We start from the raw sequence: 19,586 nt of genomic DNA on the forward strand, positions 1-19,586 counted from the left end.
TGTCTGAAAGCCGTCCTGTGAGACCAACACGGAGGTGGTTTTGTGCCGCGCCATGAGCGGCACGGTGGCGCATTCCTCCGCTCCTCTTTCCATGAAAAAAACTCCTGTAACAGTGGAATGTGCCGAAAAAAGTGCTTATGTCCACGCCTTCTGCCTTTTTTGTGGAAGTCAGACGACGTCCCGGATCAACAAAGCTTCACGTTGGAAATGATCTGGCTGTTTGAGCGGGCTTTCAGCCTGTCGATCGGCGCTCGGAGTGTGCCGCGCTCTCAGACGCTGTGGGCGGTCATTAAACCGGCTGGAGCACTCCTTAATCTGTGTAATCCCCATAAAATCGTCGCTGAAAGCCATCTGAATTTTCCGAATGGTGTCCACCTGGAGGTCTCACAGTTTCTGGAAAAATTTGATGCAGCAAAGCTCCAAATCGTTCAGACATTTTATTCGCAATAAAAATCCGACGAGAGGGGTGGACCACAGCTCACACAAAGCCTGCTCACAGGCGAATGATGCAACCAACAGGCGTGAAAAATCTCACGCATGCGCACGAAGGTTCAAGCTTGGTTGATGCAATCACACGTGATTCAAATCCATATGGTTTTTGCAAAAAATAAAAAGGTCCGATACTTTCTAATAGACCTCGTAGCAATATGTGTGCAGTCAGTAGCTCCAATTACATTAGGGAAACTGACTCTTGCTGCAAAATGAGCTGTAATGCTGGAATGTGATGTACCTGGATCACATTAGGATGACTGTTCCACACAGCTGGCATGTCTCGGCCGAAGGTTGACTGGCACACTCCTGACTGATCGGTGAGCTCCTGCTGAAATGCCCCTGTTGTCAGGAAGCCCAGTGTGGGCAGCACCTGTGTGGGCACAAACAAACCCTGGCTCCTCGCCGTATTGCGCTCAGGGCTGGTGATCTGTTGAGATGAGCTCCCACGTCGAGCTGAGCTCCCAGAAATTTAACGACAATATTCTGCTTTAAAGACAGTGTGTACATGTAAGTCTTTACTTTTTAAAATTGAAACAACACTTATTAATACAACCCCAATTCCAGTGAAGTTGGGACGTTGTGTAAAATGTAAATAAAACAGAATACAATGATTTGCAAATCCTCTTCAACCTATATTCATTTGAATACACCACAAAGACAAGATATTTAATGTTCAAACTGATAAACTTTAATAACTTTGATAAATGGATGCCTGCAACACATTTCAAAAAAGCTGGGACATTGGTATGTTTACCACTGTGTTACATCACCTTTCCTTCTAACAACACTCAGTAAGCCTTTGGGAACTGAGGACACTAATTGTTGAAGCTTTGGAGGTGGAATTCTTCTCCATTCTTGCTTGATGTACGACTTCAGTTGTTCAACAGTCCGGGGTCTCCATTGTCGTATTTTGTCCTTCATAATATGCCACACATTGTCAATGGTTGACAGGTCTGGACTGCAGGTAGGCCAGTCTAGTACCTGCACCCTTTTACTATGAAGCCACGCTGTTGTAACACCTGCAGAATATGGCTTGGCATTGTCTTGCTAAAATAAGCAGGGACGTCCCTGAAAAAGACGTTGCTTGGATGGCAGCATGTGTTCCTCCAAAACCTGGATGTACCTTTCAGCATTGATGGTGCCATCACAGATGTGTAAGCTGCCTATGCCAGGGGCACTAACACACCCCATACCATCACAGATGATGGCTTTTGAACTTTGTGCTGATAACAATCTGGATGGTCTTTTTCCTCTTTTGTCCGGAGGACAGGACGTCCATGATTTCCAAAAACAGCACACTTTTCAACTTTGCATCTGTCCATTTCAAATGAGCTTGATCCCAGAGAAGGCGGCGGCGTTTCTGGATGTTGTTGATGTATGGCTTTCGCTTTGCATGGTAGAGTTTTAACTTGCACTTGCAGATGTAGCGATGAACTGTGTTAACTGACAATGGTTTTTTGAAGTGTTCCTGAGCCCACGCGGTAAGATCCTTTACACAATGATGTCGGTTTTTAATGCAGTGCCGCCTGAGGGATCAAAGGTCACGGGCATTCAGTGTTGGTTTTCGGCCTAGCCGCTTACGTGTAGAAAGCTCTCCAGATTCTCTGAATCTTCTGATTATATTATGGACTGTAGATGATGGAATCCCTAAATTCCTTGCAATTGAACATTGAGAAACATTGTTCTTAAACTGTTGGACTACTTTTTCACGCAGTTGTTCACAAAGTGGTGATCCTCACCCCATCTTTGCTTGTGAACGGCTGAGCATTTGGGAATGCTCATTTTATACACAACCATGACACTCACCTGTTTCCAAACAGGTGTTTTTGTTGTGAAAGTGTAGGAACACGGACCCACAACAGGGGGCGCAAATGAACGGACAATGGAGGAAGTCAAATAACGCTTTACTGTTGTGAATAAGCACAACAAACACGGCAGATCACAATAGTAAGCAATGAAGTCAATTCACAAAAATGTGTCACGTGGGCAGGCTCGAAGATAAGAGACGTCCGTCCAAAGCAGAACCGGAACCACACGATTTCCTCCGCCACCGAACCCCGGGAATACTGGAGCCGCCAAGTCCCAAACTCCCAGGTGGCCACTGCCTCCGCTTGTCGGATCTGGTACTGCTGGCGAGGAACAAAAAACAGTTAGATGTGGATGCGTTTGCACCCAGCAACACGTATGGTGGGAAAACCACCTCCACCTCTCATCAGAAACTGGTAAGTGCAGGAGTGTGAGTACTTATCAAAGAGGTAGGGAAAAAGTGCAACACAGTCTCCAGCTGTAAATACTCACTGTCTGCTATTAAACACACAAAGCAACAAAGTATTATTGTCGGGAAGACAACACAATCGGCTGAGCACTTTACCTCCTAGGTAGAGCGATATCTCGGCAACGAGGTGGAGATGTCGTCTTGCTGATATACTACTGAAGATCAGATGATTGGTGACAGCTGTCGTAGGTGATAAGTGACAGCTGTCACCCCGGCTGCTCCTGTGAGGCGGCAGCGCCCTCTTGTGCCTGGAGCCCGCACTCCAGGCAGGGTGTCCTCTGGTGGTGGTGGGCCAGCAGTACCTCCTCTTCAGCGGCCCACACAACAGTTTTTTGAGCATTCATCAACTTTCCCAGACTTTTGTTGCACTGTCCCAGCTTTTTTGAAACGTGTTACAGGCATCCATTTCAAAATGAGCAAATTTTTGCACAAAAACATTAAATATCTTGTCTTTGTAGTGTATTCAATTGAATATAGGTTGAAGAGGATTTGTAAATCATTATATTCTGTTTTTATTTCCATTTCACACAACGTCCCAACTTCTTTGGAATTGGGGTTGTATATTTTTATGTAAAGATAAAACTTATGAGGGTTTTCTTCGGTGGGGGAGCTCAATTTGATGGGACACCAAGTTAGGATCAGCTCAGGTGTTTACTACTCATATTTTTGGAGACTGCATGGTGGTTCACCTAATGAGTCAATTATCGTCATTTGCATGAAAATCCTCGTGTTACCTGAATACTCGCTTACCTTGGATTGCACCATTTGCAAGGTCCTCTGACGCTAACTGTTAGTTAATTGTTAGTGCCATTTTTCACATCACTTTGCGCATGCTTTCATATCCATATAACAGCAAACACGTGGGTGTGTTAAATGTTCATCACTGTGGCTTTGATGTGCACTTCACTCTGATGACTTCTTATTTTCACACTACTAACGGTTTCAGGCTTCACCTCTACGTGTTGGCAGAGGAACAATACCTGTAGAAATGTGCGTGACGCACCGCATATTTCCACGCTCATTTCACTTTTGATACATCTGAACGTTGGTGTGGAGACGGACGCACGCCATATTTTTGTGCATGTACATGGTTTGTACACGAGACCCCGTTGTTTAAAAATTAGTTTTAACTGTATATTCTTCACTGGCTGAGTGTAAATTTTATACTTAAATAGTTTGACACCCCCAGAAATGCTGAAGGCGCTGGGTGTGGATGAGATGTCTCTTCAACATTGCGTTGAGGTCTGGGACAGTGCCTAAGGAGTGGCAAACTGGGGTGGTGGTCCCCATATTAAAAAGGGGGACCAGAGAGTGTGTGCCAACTACAGGGGCATCACACTACTCAGCCTTCCTGGTAAAGTCTACTCCAGGGTGCTGGAAAGGAGGGTTCGGCCGATAGTCGAACCTCTGATTGAAGAGGAACAATGCGGGTTTCGTCCTGGTTGTGGAACAACCGACCAGCTCTTTACTCTCACAAGGATCCTGGAGGGTGCCTGGGAGTATGCCCACCCAGTCTACATGTGTTTTGTGGACTTGGAGAAGGCGTATGATCGGGTACCCCAGGAGATACTGTGGGAGGTGCTGTGGGAGTATGGAGTGAGGGGGTCCCTTCTTAGGGCCATCCAATCTCTGTACTCGCAAAGCGAGAGCTGTGTTCGGGTGCTCGGCAGTAAGTCAGACTCGTTTCCAGTGGAGGTTGGCCTCTGCCAGGGCTGCACCTTGTCACCAATCCTGTTTGTGACATTCATGGATAGGATATCGAGGCGTAGTTGGGGGAGAGGAGGGTTTTCATTTTGGTGGGCTCAGGGTCTCATCACTGCTTTTTGCAGATGATGTGGTCCTGTTGGCTTCATCGGCCGGTGACCTCCAAGACTCACTGGATTGGTTTGCAGCCAAGTGTGAAGCGGCTGGGATGAGGATGAGCACCTCTAAATCTGAGGCCATGGTTCTCAGCAGGAAACCGATGGATTTCCTACTCCGGGTAGGGAATATGGCCTTGCCCCAAGTGAAGGAGTTCAAGTACCTCGGGGTCTTGTTCACAAGTGAGGGGACGATGGAGCGTGAGATTGGCCGGTGAATCGGTGCAGCAGGGACGGTATTGCATTCGCTCTACCGTACTGTTGTGATGAAAAGGGAGCTGACCCAAAAGGCGAAGCTCTCGATCTACTGGAGTGTTGGGTCATGACCGAAAGAACTAGATCGCGGGTACAAGCGGCCAAAATGGGCTTCCTCAGGAGGGTGGCTGGAGGGTGAGAAGTTCGGTCATCCATGGAAGGCTCGGAGTAGAGTCGCTGCTCCTTCGCGTTGAAAGGAGCCAGCTGAGGTGGTTCAAGCATCTGGTAAGGATGCCTCCTGGGCGCCTCTCAAGGGAGGTGTTCCAGGCACGTCCATCTGGGAGGAGACCCCGGGGAAGACCCAGGACTAGGTGGAGAGATTATATCTCCACACTTGCCTGGGAACGCCTCGGGATCCGCCAGTCAAAGGTGGTCAATGTGGCACGGGAAAGGGGTGTCTGGGGTCCAGGGTCGGACTGGGAACAAATTTTGGCCCTGGCATTTTTCCTCTGGACCAGCCCACTATTGGCCCGACGAATCCACCCCCAAACACTCACACCCACCCGTCCATACCGAACCCCCAATGAACAAATACTATACACCTAAACACCATGAACACACACCTAAACACACACTTTCACTGTCATTTCACCTTGATCATAGTACAAAACGCGTTCCCGGCGCCACGAGGGGGCATCCTGATAACATTAAAGGCAATTACATATTTTGACAAAATTACAAGTTTAAATTACTATATATATATATATATATAACATCATGAGGTTTATGTCACAGAAATCTTACTTTACAATCACACTGCAGTCATTGTTAAATTATTTCCTTTTGCATTTATAATAAACATTTGTGTTTATTTAGTGTTTGTTTTTCTGGTTGAAATAAGATATAAATAATCTACCAGACTTCAGAAAATATACAAGTTTCCATGTTATTTTATTTGTCTAAAAATAAATGTCTGAGGTTCCTTATGTTAAACAAGAAATTATCTAATCTGAAATAACAGGTGGTTTTAATACAGATGAAAGGTTTCTAAAGAACCATTTATTGATTTACTCACCTATTTTAATTACAAGTGTTCTAAACTTTTTTTTTTTAACAGTAATCAGAAATTTTGAGGTAACAACAACAAAAAAACATTTCCAAGGATTTTTCTTCAGAAAACTGTTCTATAAATGAGCAGTCCTGTCACACGTTAATGTTTTGTACAGATCAGTGGTTTCCGCACCAATCGGATTGGTCCAATCCATTTTGTAGAGATCAGTGGTTTCTGCCACAAGTCTTCCGTGTTTTGGCCCGACGCGTTGTTCCTATTGGACAATGCAAAAGTACGTCACAGCTCAGTGTCGAAAGTTGGCACACCTCATCTCGACAGAACACCGGCTCTGTGGTATGCAGGAGATCACTTGACTGAGCGTCTATACGTTCAAATAATAATAAAAAAAAATACTGCCATCACTCTTCACTCTTAGTCTCTTACAACAGTGCAGCGTAAATACACGAGCTTTACAGGAGCGCACGTCTCCTCCGGTGCGCACTTTTTTTTGGGGGGGGGGGGTGGTGATGATAAACTCATCGCCCCCTTAATATTTTTTTTTTTCTGGCGCCAGGTCTGACAAAACAGAAGCAAAAGCAGCACACAAGCGGAAAAAAGTTTTTGTGTCTCCAAAGTGTGTGTGAATGAGAGAGAGAGAGAGAGAGAGAGAGAGGGGGGGGGGTAATGTGTAACCACTGCTAGGATTCACACAGCAGCAAATTAAGGAGCTGAAGTCCGTAGCTGTTGCATTTAAAGATTAACAAAAGTAAAGCACAGTTAATTAGGATAAAAGAAATGATCCCAACCTTGTAATCAGTAGGAGAGCGGAGAGAAGTCCTGGCGCCGAGGAGTCAGTACATTCACAGGGGCGGGAGCGGCCGCCTACTCTTCTTGCAATCTGATTGGCCACCCTGTATGCTTCTCCAATTGTCATTGGCTGTTGGTCATGTCAATCATTGTGCTCGATGTAAGTCTCCGTTGTGTGATCAAACGGAAACAAAACTGAAACCTAGAATAAGACTGCGCCGTGTATAAAACACTACAGAACTTTTATTTTGACATAATTTCAGGAAGTGGTTCTGCAGCTGCGCCGATTAAATGCTGTAGCTTCACCAATCACGGACTTTCCTCGTGTTGACAGCAGCGCGCGGTTCGAGAACACTGTATATTTCCATAATCTCTATAAATATGGGAGGGCCGGCCCACGCACGTCTAAACATGCAGCGGCCCACCGGGCAAATGCCCAAAATCACAGATTATCAGTCCGAGCCTGCTGGGGTCCCTTGCTGGAGCTGTTGCCCCTGTGACCCGAACCCAGAAAAGCGGTTGAAGATGAGTGATGAGTAAGTGATGAGTTTGACACCTAATTTTACTCCGTTTCTAAATACTATTTTTTTTCACAAATCAACAGTAACTTGGAAGAAAAAATGTAATAACCAAGAACTTATAGATTTCAACAAGCTGGTTTTACACTTTGATCCATGTTCTTATTTTATATATTTCTTTTTGCACTCAAAGAATTGTTATATATAACAACAGTTCATTGAAATTTACTGAATAACAGGAAAAACGTCTTCAAGTTCAGTTCTTGAATCTAAAGCAGTCAGATTAGCATCAGGATCAGAGGAATCTGGGATCCTGTAGGTTCTGAAGGATACGGTACTCGAAGAGCTTCAGAGTCACTGAATGTTTTTCTGAGTGATGATTGGCTGATATGATGACTGACAGCTGCTGTCTACATTCAGGACCAATGACCAGCTGGTGGTGTTCCTGTCCAGGTACCGCAACATGAACTTCATCAAGTCTCATGGCAGAGACAACGCACGGTAAGAGAGTTTGTCTCTGTTACAGTTTTGATTTCATTTTTATATTTGGTATCATCGTCTCGGATTTTTTAAAACGTATTTTATTTATTTAATCTAATTGATTATTTCAGTGATCAGTCAGTCACTCCATGTTGTGTCTCAGTTTTATCCGTAAACAGGGTCTGGACCGTCTTTTCTTCGAGTGCGACACCCACATGTGGCGTCTTGGTGATCGTAAGATCCCAGAAGGCATTGCGGTGGACGGAGGCTCCGATTGGTTTCTGCTTAATCGTCCCTTTGTGGATTACGTGGTCAATTCTCAAGATGAGCTGGTCAGCAACATGAAGCGTTTCTACGCCTACACACTGCTGCCCGCCGAGGTAAGAGGGGAATGCTCGCTAACATTACACCGCATGCTGCCCTGGTTTTGGAATGTTCCAGAAAAGTCCCAAAGGAAAGGAAACATTATTGGTCATATATTCACAAACATTAGAAAAGCAACCTCTGCTTTGGACAAACCCATAGCAGACAGGCAAACTGTCCAGGGTGCACGCGTCCTCTCACCCAGTGCATGATGGGATATGATTCAGCCTCGTAGCCTTACCAGGACAAGAAGGAGGAAACTGTTGGATGACTTGGATTCATTCTAGACTGTGTTTCCTCTGCACTCTGGGATGAAACACACCAGCTCAGGCTGAATGAGGACCTGAGTGTCTCCATGGTCCTAAATCTTAAGGGTTATAAGGCTGAGAAACATCTTGCACATATTTTTAAAATCTAACCATGTATCGTGAGACAAAGACGTGGTGTGAAGAGATTACACATGATAGACAGTTTTTGCACCATGGACGCGGATGCGGGCGGCGATCGCCTGCCTGCACCCCTGTGAGCATAAATGACAGAGATGTGATGCAGTTACCCCTGTCACCAGCAGGGGCCCGCTGCGCACACGGTTACATTCTGTGCCACTTTATTAACTGGACCCTGAGGTTTTCTATTGGAATTGGTCTGTGGGTCAGATAGGTTGGTCTCTACCACCCAGTGTGGCAAAACCTTTGACAAGGCATTTTGGTCACTTATCGATAGGGCCTTGAAAAATGTATGATGACATTCCCAGAGTTGTAACTATAGCCAGTTAGGAGTCATTGAAGGATTACACACAAGTCAAATGTGTACCACATTATTTGTCTGACCATAAAGATTCCAAAATGATGTTGTTTGGACGATCTATGATTGAATGTTAATTGGGTTATCGGGCAAAAGAGGCAAAATTGTGGCAAAGGTCAATATCAGTTTGTACAGGGGTCACAAGTCAAAGCTGCTCCAGTTTTGGTAAAATGTGATGCAAATTATTGGTTTCCACTGGTTTTATTTCCCGTATGTGGGGACCATCACACGGGGGGGGGGGGGGGGGGTGTCCTCTGTGAAGTCTGGTGGCTGGAGATGAAGGAGGAGGTGCTGCAGGAATAAGGTGCTCACTACTTCACTTCAGATTGCTGTGTTTGCTGCTCGCACGCTTTGACACACTGCAGAACAGTTTCCTCACCAGAAAACCTCTCACTTCTTTCCACCATTAAAATAGCAGTTTACCAATTTGAAGTGCACACCATTCATGTCAAAAGACACCCGTGACTATTTAAGAGACTAAATGTAACCCCTTTGCACTCTGCACCTTAGTTTGCAGTGCTGTGTAAATCCTAGAGTTGGACATGCCCCAAATGCATTTGCATTTGACCCTATATGTATAGGGTCTTTCTGAAGTCCTACTAGCCTCTTGTAGAGGTTATAAAATTAATTACAAGCACAGCCTAAAAGTTCTGGACAGAACCGGCTGTAATTTATGATTAATGTGTCGTCAAACTACATAAATGTACTGTTTTGACTGCGAGCAGATTACTGAAGTATTTCTGGACTTCCCATCTCCTCCTGCAGTCGTTTTTCCACACGGTGCTGGAGAACAGCGCCCACTGTGAGAGCATGGTGGACAACAACCTGAGGCTCACCAACTGGAACCGCAAACTGGGCTGTAAGTGCCAATACAAACACATTGTGGACTGGTGCGGCTGTTCACCCAACGACTTCAAGCCCCCGGACCTGCTCCGCTTCCAGGTAAGCTCCACATCAAACTTCAACACATCCATGAAACAGCTGTAGTCACTGCTCGATTCCTGCAGGGCTTTTAAGGCAACTTGCAATAAATGGTTTTTCGCATCATTCTTTGTTGGATTTTGCATTGTTTTCTGTATTATACATTTAATAACACAATGCAGCAAATAACAAAGAGCAGCTTGTGAGTATTCTCACAGACTGTCTACATGTGTAGATGCAATTTATTTAAAAAAATCTGAGTTCAAGTTTAGAGTATCTGGACGTGTTTAGCGTTTGCCATGCTTCTCATTGCATTATGAGATTGAGTCATGTTAGCAGGTTAAAACCACACTGCAATATGAAGAAGATCTCAGAGTGTACGTGAACGTGTGTCGTCAAGAAAGGGAACCAAATGTCAAGCCTACTATGGAGAACGTTCCAATGCGGAGATGAAGAAATGTTCTCAGAGCTACACAAGACATACAAGACAGTAGTTTGATCTCACATTGAATATGCTGCCCCAGTGTGGCCCCCTCATGCACGGAAACTGGCAAAAGAACTTGAAGAAGTGCAAAGGCGTGCCACAAAAGGTATACATACCATCTTATATGAAGCTCACTTCTGAAAAAAGGTTTCTGAATCTGAAGTTGTCTTCCCTCTTGTGCAGGAGGTTAAAATGGTGACCTCATCAGTGTTTTCGAATATGTCAACGGAATTTATGAAAATCAAGTAAACTATTATCCAAAGATGGGTACAACCAGACCAGGGGCCAAAGAAAGAAGATTCAGAAGATGTTTGCACATACTGACACATGCCACTTGTTGTTCACTGATTGGTGGAAGAGTTTCCCAGGAGACATAGTGATGGCAGATAGTGTCGACTGTTTAAAGAACCACCTGAATGTCACTTCAAGACCCATCCTGTAATTTACAGCTACAGAGCCTTGGAAACATTCACTACTCCATGTATGTTGGTCACTGAAGTAAGGAGAAGCTCTCCAAGGGATCCAGTTGGTTCCAGTCCTCAGTCAAAGAGGATGTATGTATGTATGTATATATGTATGTATCAAACTGAGCTGAATGTATGGAGTAAGAACCGTTCTTTTGGCCTGATGACCAAAAACCAGTTTGTACAGACATCCTCCAGGACTCAGATGATGCTATAATATTGTCATTTTCAAGGGTCTTATGCCGTCACATATATTTTGGAACTGCAAAGTTAAGCACAATATTTTTTGCATATTCCTACAAACCTCCACGCACATGCACAGCAGATTTCACATTTAGTGCTCAGAAATGCGTTATGCCCACAGAAGGCGTCTGTGTGACTTTTTGAGGTGCGTGTAGCACTTGCCACTGTCACATGTCACACAACACCACACAGTTGTCGGCACTCGCCAAGCTGAAGCAAGTGTTTTCGTCATATTGAAAATACTCGGCACTCAACACCACTTGTTGCGCAAGTGCCACACACGTGCTGTCTGTGTGACAGGCCACAGGTTGTTCAGGAACTCCAAATCCATGATAAAATGTGAAAAAAGAGACAAATTTGATGAAATATTGACATGGAAGTACCAGATGGTGTGACGTTAAAAAAAAAAACGCTACTGAACATTGCCCACATGCAGTGGTCACACAGTGTGCAGGCGCAGCAGCCATGTATGTGGCAGACATACAGGAGTAGTCACTGGTATTGTCGGGGAGTGCTGGTGTCACAAACTGGACGGTCCCCCCTAAAAATTGGTCCGCCCTGCCTTCACTGCGCATGCGTCATTTGGGACCACAGCAGCTTGTCTCAGACTGAGTCTTTACACCCAAAGGGATCAAAGGGAATAATGTGATTATTAACCATCAGTTGACAAAGTAAAACCTCTTAAATCATTCTAAAGTCAGTTTTAAGCAGAAACGAGGCAATAATCGGTGAGTCGCTACTGACGCTCTGAAATCACTGATGTGCAGTGAACGCATCAGCTAGCAGCTTGTGTAGCTGTGGTGCTCTGCTTGCTTCCTCCATCTTTTATTATGAAATAATGATGAATTTATGTGGAAATGATTGTTGTACAAAAGCTTCAGCTATCTGTCGCTGAGATAGATGATGACTGGAGTGCAGTTTGAAGTAGAAATGGCATGGGTGGAGCTAGAGCGGAGGTCAGGGTTGCACTGGACTCCCCTGAAATCTGATTGGACACAGATGATTGACATGTCCACCGCACGTCTTGTTGAAAAGAGCCACATTTTGAAATCAGTGACACATATTGACTGATAGGTTCCTCCTGTACAGTAGTTGGTGCTGTTTACCACAAAAAGTTCTAATCCACCTTAGTAGAAGAAAAATGTTAGACTCATATTTGAAGTGAACACGTCGTTTGAACCATAGATTAATAATGACACCAAAGTTATATATTGGTGAGTAAATGATTGTATTTTATACCAGAAATGAGGTCCAGGTTGTTAAAAGTGCCATTTTTACTTTGATTTTGGGTTGCCTAATATATACATGTTTCTCCAGTGATTTTAAACAAGCAGGCAGCTGTTGATTCATGAGCTATGCTCAGGCTCATCCCCTGACTTGTCTGAAGAAAACTGGCAGTTATTATTTACAGGTATTATCAAGTTTTAGAGATGTGCTTTCAGTTTGAGTTTGAAGAAGATAATCTTAGAAATATGTATTCTTTATATTTTTTGTATTTCTTGTATTTGAAATGGCATAAACAAACTAAAATGTTTGCAATACCAAGTCTTCCAATACTCTTGGAGGGCACTGTATCCGAACCTTATGATGAGTACAAAATGAGTGTGGTATTATTACTGTTGTGTTTAAGAATGTTTAATTTTCACTGTTGTTGCACTTTGTGAAATCATAGTCATATTGTACAACCCCAATTCCAATGAAGTTGGACGTTGTGTAAAATGTAAATAAAAACAGAATACAGTGATTTGCAAATCCTCTTCAACCTATATTCAATTGAATACACCACAAAGACAAGACATTTAATGTTCAAACTGATAAACTTTATTGTTTTTGTGCAAATTTTTGCTCATTTTGAAATGGATGCCTGCAACACATTTCAAAAAAGCTGGGACAGTGGTATGTTTACCACTGTGTTACATCACCTTTCCTTCTCACAACACTCAATAAGCGTTCGGGAACTGAGGACACTAATTGTTGAAGCTTTGTAGGTGGAATTCTTTCCCATTCTTGCTTAATCAAGGAATCAAGGAAATTTTATTGTCATATGCACAGAACAGAAGAACTTTCCTGCACAATGAAATGTGGCTACTGCATTTAACCCATCCTATTTGCCAGTAGGAGCAGAGGTCGCCATTAGGCGCCCGGGGACCAGCTCCAGATGTACATCCCTGCCTTGGTCAACAGCAGGGCTGACTAAACCAACACCGACCCATAACAAACAACACACATAACACACAACACATAGGCCGGCCCGGTACATAAAACATATATATGAAGCAAAACACGAGGGAAAGGGAGAAGAAAAAAAACCCTCATAGCCGCTGCATTACACAGCGGCAATGAGGAAAAAAAAAATCCCATCAGCACAAAAAACAATAATCACAGAGACAAAACAAGGACACAGGACGACAACCGAGATTTGAAAGGACCAGTTTATCAGAACACTCCGGAAGGCAGCCAGTTTCGGCGCCGTCGACGGCCTTGTTCGACAGTCTGGGGGGGAAGGGAACAGCCCTGCGCAGGCTGCGAAAGTCCTGGACAGTCCACAGTTCACATCAGAGCTGAAGAAGCTGAGGGGAGGGGGGAAGACCAGGGAGCGAGGCATAAGTGTTGTTCTTCTGAGGAGGTATCTTATCACAGCGACCTTGAAGTGCAGCTGTATTTGGGGAAGCCAAATGAATAGCCAGATTAACAGACGCCTGAAAGATTCCACAGTTCTGAGAACAGAGTGGCTCTCAATGCATCTGAAATGTAGAATGTGGTCTTCACAGACGGTCATAGCGGGTTTCCAGGGCTGCAATCTTCCTAAAGATGTCATCCCATGCGCGGTTAACCCCCGCCGACTGCGCAGCCACTGCCTTCCCAATCGAATCAATCATATAGGGCAGCTTGGAACGACCAATCAAAGCTGCTTCCACTTTCTTGATTTTCCGGTAAACCAGCAAGTGCCCCGCTCCACACATCAGAAAGCCGGTCACCACCAAGCCGAATATGTACACATCTTCAACGTCCTCCACAGAAAGCATGTAAAGGCACATGACCTGCCATCTCCTCCACGAGTCCATCACGTAACCCATCACATGCGTCCCAGCAGGACAGGTCGGGTCCTCCGCTCCCGAAGATCTTGTAGAAAAAATAGTGTCAATTGCGTTCAGAGACCACTTTAACAGATCCATTTTTGTCGTTTCCAGAAGAGCAAAGCTGCAGCCTCACAGACAACACGCCACAAAAGCAGGAAAGATAAGGAGGGAGGGAGAAGAGAAAAGTGCGTCCGTCTCGGTCGAGTGCAAGCTGGCAAAAAAAAAAAGATGTACGACTTCAGTTGTTCAACAGTCTGGGGTCTCCATTGTCGCATTTGCGCTTCATAATGCGCCACACATTTTCAATGGGTGACAGGTCTGGACTGCAGACAGGCCAGTCTAGTACCTGCACTCTTTTACTACGAAGCCACGCTGTTGTAACACGTGCAGAATGTGGCTTGGCATTGTCTTGCTGAAATAAGCAGGGACGTCCCTGAAAAAGACGTTGCTTGGATGGCAGCATGTGTTGCTCCAAAACCTGGATGTACCTTTCAGCATTGATGGTGCCATCACAGATGTGTTAGTTGCCCATTTCATGGGCACTAACACACCCCCATACCATCACAGATGCTGGCTTTTGAACTTTGCGCTGGTAACAATCTGGATGGTCTTTTCCCTTTTTTGTCCAGAGGACACGACGTCCATGATTTCCAAAAACAATTTGAAATGTGGACTCATTAGACCACAGCACACTTTTCCACTTTGCGTCTGCCCATTTCAAATGAGCTTGATCCCAGAGAAGGAGGCGGTGTTTCTGGATGTTGTTGATGTATTGTTTTCACTTTGCATTTTGCAGTTTTAACTTGCACTTGTAGATGTAGCGAAGAACTGTGTTAACTGACAATGGTTTTCTGAAGTGTTCCTGAGCCCACGCAGTAAGATCCTTTACACAATGATGTTGGTTTTTAATTCAGTGCCGCCTGAGGGATCAAAGGTCACAGGCATTCAATGTTGGTTTTCGGTCTTAGACGGCTAATCTACAATTTTAGCCGTCTATGTGGAACAGAGATTAGACAGCTAACGTTGGGCGACTAACCTTAGTAAGTGACTGCTTTGTGAAACTGGGATGGATACATGAACATTTCCAAGTCACTGAATATGTAAATGTGAATTACTTGTCTGAAGAAAACTGGCAATTAAACAGATTATTTACAGGTATTATACCAAAGGGGCTGATTACTTATGCAGCTCATCATCTTGGCTTTTATATTTTTAATTAATTTATATCAAGCTGGTAAATGGTGGTAAAAGTTGTTTACATTTGCTTTGAGCTTGAGTTTAAGGAAGATCATTTTAGAATTTTTTTTTATATTGGGAAGCCTCATTTTTTACTTTTTGTATTTGAAATGGCAAAAAAAAAAAAAAAAATGTTTGAAATATCAAGGGGCCGAATACTTTTGGAGGGCGCTTAGTCCCAGTATCCTGCGACCTCAGGAGGTGACAAGTGACCACGGCGACCACAGAGCAGCCACCCAATGAAAGAGTGCACCCAACCAGAAGCAGCCCCATCAGCATGACATACAAGACACAGATCCCCCCCACCTGACCACATGGAGTCCAGAATGACAAAGAGCAAGTGGGACAATGTCCCAGATGGAACCTCCCACCTCAGCAAGAGCATTAGAGCAGACCCCAAGACAGATCTGTATTAATCTGTTCTGCTGTGGTTTTTGATCTGATCCAGTTATCTTCAGGTTCAGGTTCAGGTTGGATTTGTACCACTGCCCAGTCAGACTGCAGCCACTCCACAGACCGTATCTGCAGACTGTTGGAGAAACTCCACAGCACCAAATCTCACGAAAAAAGTCAGCTGTCTGTCACTGATGAGTAGATGGTTTTCTGTGTTACTTTTGAATCTGATTACGTCCACAGAGTGACAGAGGAGGGGTGCAGGTGATGATGTCATCGCTGCTGTATGTTCTGTGTCTGAGTGGCAGAATATCTTAAAAACGAATGGAAACCTCATTTGTGTGGAGATTTTCCTTCGTGAGGAATTAACTGAAGAGAATTTTGATGATCTGAATCTGTGTTCTCATTATTTAGCATTTCTACAATCTCACAAAAGCTTCCTGATTTGCCCGGTGGACTCTCTGAGAATATTTAAGGAAAATGCTGATGAGGATCATTTTTATTCTTAATAGCTAACATGAGTCCGGTAACGAGCTCCGAGTCAAAGACGGCACTGATCCCAGTACAGCTGACTGTGAGGCCCCAATCTGCACGCTGCAGCCGCTCCTCTCTGTCACGGTGGCCAGGGACCAAAATAACTCAGTTTTCACAAATTAGCAGTGCTGCTTTTACTTCTAACAGGCCGTCCTTGCCTCCCCGTGACCACAGACCTGAACGCTGCGTCTCTGGTGGAACTGCTGGCCGTCTCCATAAGAGGAGCTCAGGCTGGAAGCTGCAGGCTTTTAGTATTTTTAGAGCTTGGGAGTGATTGCTGCTGAGGTTTCCGAGGTTGTTATTAACATAATGTCAGGGTTCACCAGCGCAAACACAGCCTACACACACACACACACACACGTGTACGGGACAGTTCATACAGTCAAGAGTGACTTTAAATCATTTATCATTTAGATATTTTTGTTTTTTTTTACTAGTTTTGGAGAACCTGTAATTTCTACTCCGGTGCGACTTATTCACCAAAAACACGATCAAACAAACAAACAAAAAAAATCACGTTTATTAGCAATAATAGTAATAATTAGGGGCATCATGATACACAGAAATTACGTTTCCATACGAGTTCGGTTTTTGAAAATTCTTCAAATCTTTATAGAGTGTGTTTAATCTGTAGGCGGCGGCACCTCGAGCTGCTCTCAGCCACTTTAGCACTGAAGACAAAGTGTAAATGGAAACTCTCTTTTTTCATTCAACATTTATGAACTGGATTACATCGCTCGTCATTCACATTGGGATGAGTTTACTGTGCAGTGCATTGTTTGTTTTTTTGTTTGCTTGTTTTTGTGTTGTGCGGTGTGTCAAGTCAGAGCACCTTCAGTATTTTGTCTGTTTGAAATTTTTTAGTTTTTGCGTCTCATAAAATCTCACTCTGTACAGATTTGAAATCATTGCACACAGTGTTGCTATTTGGCAGACGTCTCTGTTGTGGTGTGTCCTGTGTCTATGTTTGCGTCTTGTGCAGTAGCAGTTTTTGGTATGGGCGAACCGGGCAGCCGCCCAGGGTGGCATTTTTCATGACACATGGATGGCGACACCACCACTTAAAAAAAAAACATCTACGCTGCAAAGTGGTTATCATATCACTGTGTGTGGAACTGGCAAATTGGAGCTCCCTGCAGTATGTGAGAGGTTTGACGTTTGTCTCCTGCATTCTCCCCGGGGACAGGTGCTCTCCTCCCCGTGCGCTCTTCTCTGCTTTGGCTCCAGAAGCTCCTGTTTCCCCACTGCGCCGCTCAACGGGATCCTGCTGTCCGACTCCACAGCATCTCTGGCAGAGCAAAGTCCACTTAGGACGCGGCACAGAACCAGAACTCTGCACTACATTTCTCATGCAATCAGAGGGGGTCTCGCCCGGGGAGTTATTCAGTGTAGAAACACCACTGGTCCTGTGTTTGTGTTTCCTGGTTCCTGGTTTGTGTTTGTGTTTCCTGGTTCTCTAGCTCCTTGTGATGTTTCCTGGTGTTGATGTTGTCTGGGGTCCCTGTAGGTCGTCATGTCTGTGGTCCTTCTTTGTCATTGTCTATCTTAAGTGTTTGTCAGTTGTCATGTACTGTAGTGTCCAGGTTGTTGTTGTCTGGTGTTATTATATTTCATTCCTGTGTTTATTTTATCATGGTTGTATTTCTATATTTATTGTAGTTAGTTCTTACTGTTTTATTTTGGCGAGCTTGGTTTGCTTATATGTTTTGTTAACTTTCTTCCTGTGTCGCTCCCCAGCTGTGGTCTGTTTAGAATTTTCCACACCTCTCATTTGTTTGTTCATTAGTTCCTTTGTGTGTTTAAGCCTGTGTTTACACTTGTGTATGTTGCTGGTTCCTTCACATCAGTTGCTTTTGGTTGTTCCATGATTGTATGTTGAGCATTTTTGTCCTCTGCAGTTCTGTTGCTGCATTTAGTTCTAAGTCATTGTTCAAGTTTGTCTTTACCTCATGTGGTTTGCATGACAAGTCTTAGGCCCCCTTCACACATAACACGAAGTTGGGCGAAAGAAGCAGAAACCGTCTGAAACAGGGCGAGAAAAAAACAAAACGAAGTGCGGGACCGTGAAAAATTCCACCTGCTGTCAGGAGGGACACACGGTCAGACAGGCATGAATAATCCCATGGTGACCGTTTTGTGTACGCTCATGTGTGTGCGCAAGAACACAGTGCGAGGACGTTAGATGCAGCGAAGCAGTTAGATGCTGGACATATGTACATAAATCAACAAAAATGTTTAAGGACAAACTAATGAGAGAGCACAGAACATTAGAAGAACAGTGAATGTACTGTTTAAAGGTAAGACATTCATGTTACTGGTCATGATTCTGTTGTCACTGTAGAAAAAAAGAAAAAACCTCCAATTTTTAATATTTCATTCCTGTTAGAAAGACCGGACAATACAAGTATCATCCTGCTGTTCCTCTGTACATGAACCATGGACATGAACAAAGAAGTAATGAACTAACATGATTGGATGCTCATATCGTGGACAAATCAGCAGCTCTGTGTGTCCAGTTGTCCACTGCAGTGCGCGCCCAAGCACACCGCATTATGTGGACCATAACTCATGTGGTGGATGTGACATTTGGATCAGCAGCTGTGCGTTTACATGATCGGATGGATATTGTCAAATGGGCGCAGCCTGGCTGATGATGTGCGCACTGACATGCTCGCTGCTGACCGCACTGCAAAGCTAATATGTGTTTTTATTTATTCCCATGTGAGGACAGCATGCTGACACGTGTGCATCGTGGTGGGGTGTTGGAGGGGTTGGTGGTCATGGCATGAAATGTGTTCCCCAGCTGTGAGTTGCGTGGACAGCACTGAGCAGCTGCTGCAGCCGCCGACACGCCCACCATCTGGACCAACTCACATCTCACAGAAAAAAGACTCACCCTCTTCCCCTTTTTTCTGTGATTATTTATTTTATGTATTTATTTCTTGTAGTATATATTTATTTGTCCTCTCTCTCTGTTCTCTGTGTTTTAATTTAACACGTTGTGTTCATTCTGTCACTTCCAGCTGACAGTGAGTCGCTGGCCGGCGGTCAGCTGACACACCCCCTGTCCACAGCGCTATGAGCATAACAATCACACATGAATGAGTTCATGCCTTTCCCCTGATCGCATATATGTTTTTATTGATTTTCCACTCTTTGTGTCTGTCATGTGGACTACAATTTACGTGGTGGAAACGACATTAGCCTGGCCGGCCGGCTGATAACAGCCTTCACATCATGCCGTGTGCACTGAGACGTGGCTGGCTGGTCCTCATGTGATCCTGTTTGTACGTAGTTATCAGCATATCATGAGAGCATGACGTGCCCACACATGGCCGACACACTCGCACACCATTTGTGTTATGGGGGTGGGGGGACACGCACATT

The 19,586-nt window shown here is 44.4% G+C and overlaps 1 protein-coding gene across 1 annotated transcript in view; it reads left to right on the top strand.

Moving 5' to 3' along the window:
• LOC117527360 (xylosyltransferase 1-like) overlaps positions 1–19,586 on the top strand; it is a 178,520-nt gene that overhangs the window by 86,823 nt on the left and 72,111 nt on the right. Inside the window, exons 5-7 of the mRNA XM_034189670.1 lie at positions 7,618–7,698; positions 7,841–8,057; positions 9,610–9,786. Coding sequence (XP_034045561.1) covers positions 7,618–7,698; positions 7,841–8,057; positions 9,610–9,786 — 475 coding nt within the window. The remainder of the gene's footprint in view (positions 1–7,617; positions 7,699–7,840; positions 8,058–9,609; positions 9,787–19,586) is intronic.

The sequence above is a fragment of the Thalassophryne amazonica genome, chromosome 16 (genome assembly GCF_902500255.1).
Source record: "Thalassophryne amazonica chromosome 16, fThaAma1.1, whole genome shotgun sequence".
NCBI classification, from domain to species: Eukaryota; Metazoa; Chordata; class Actinopteri; order Batrachoidiformes; family Batrachoididae; genus Thalassophryne; species Thalassophryne amazonica.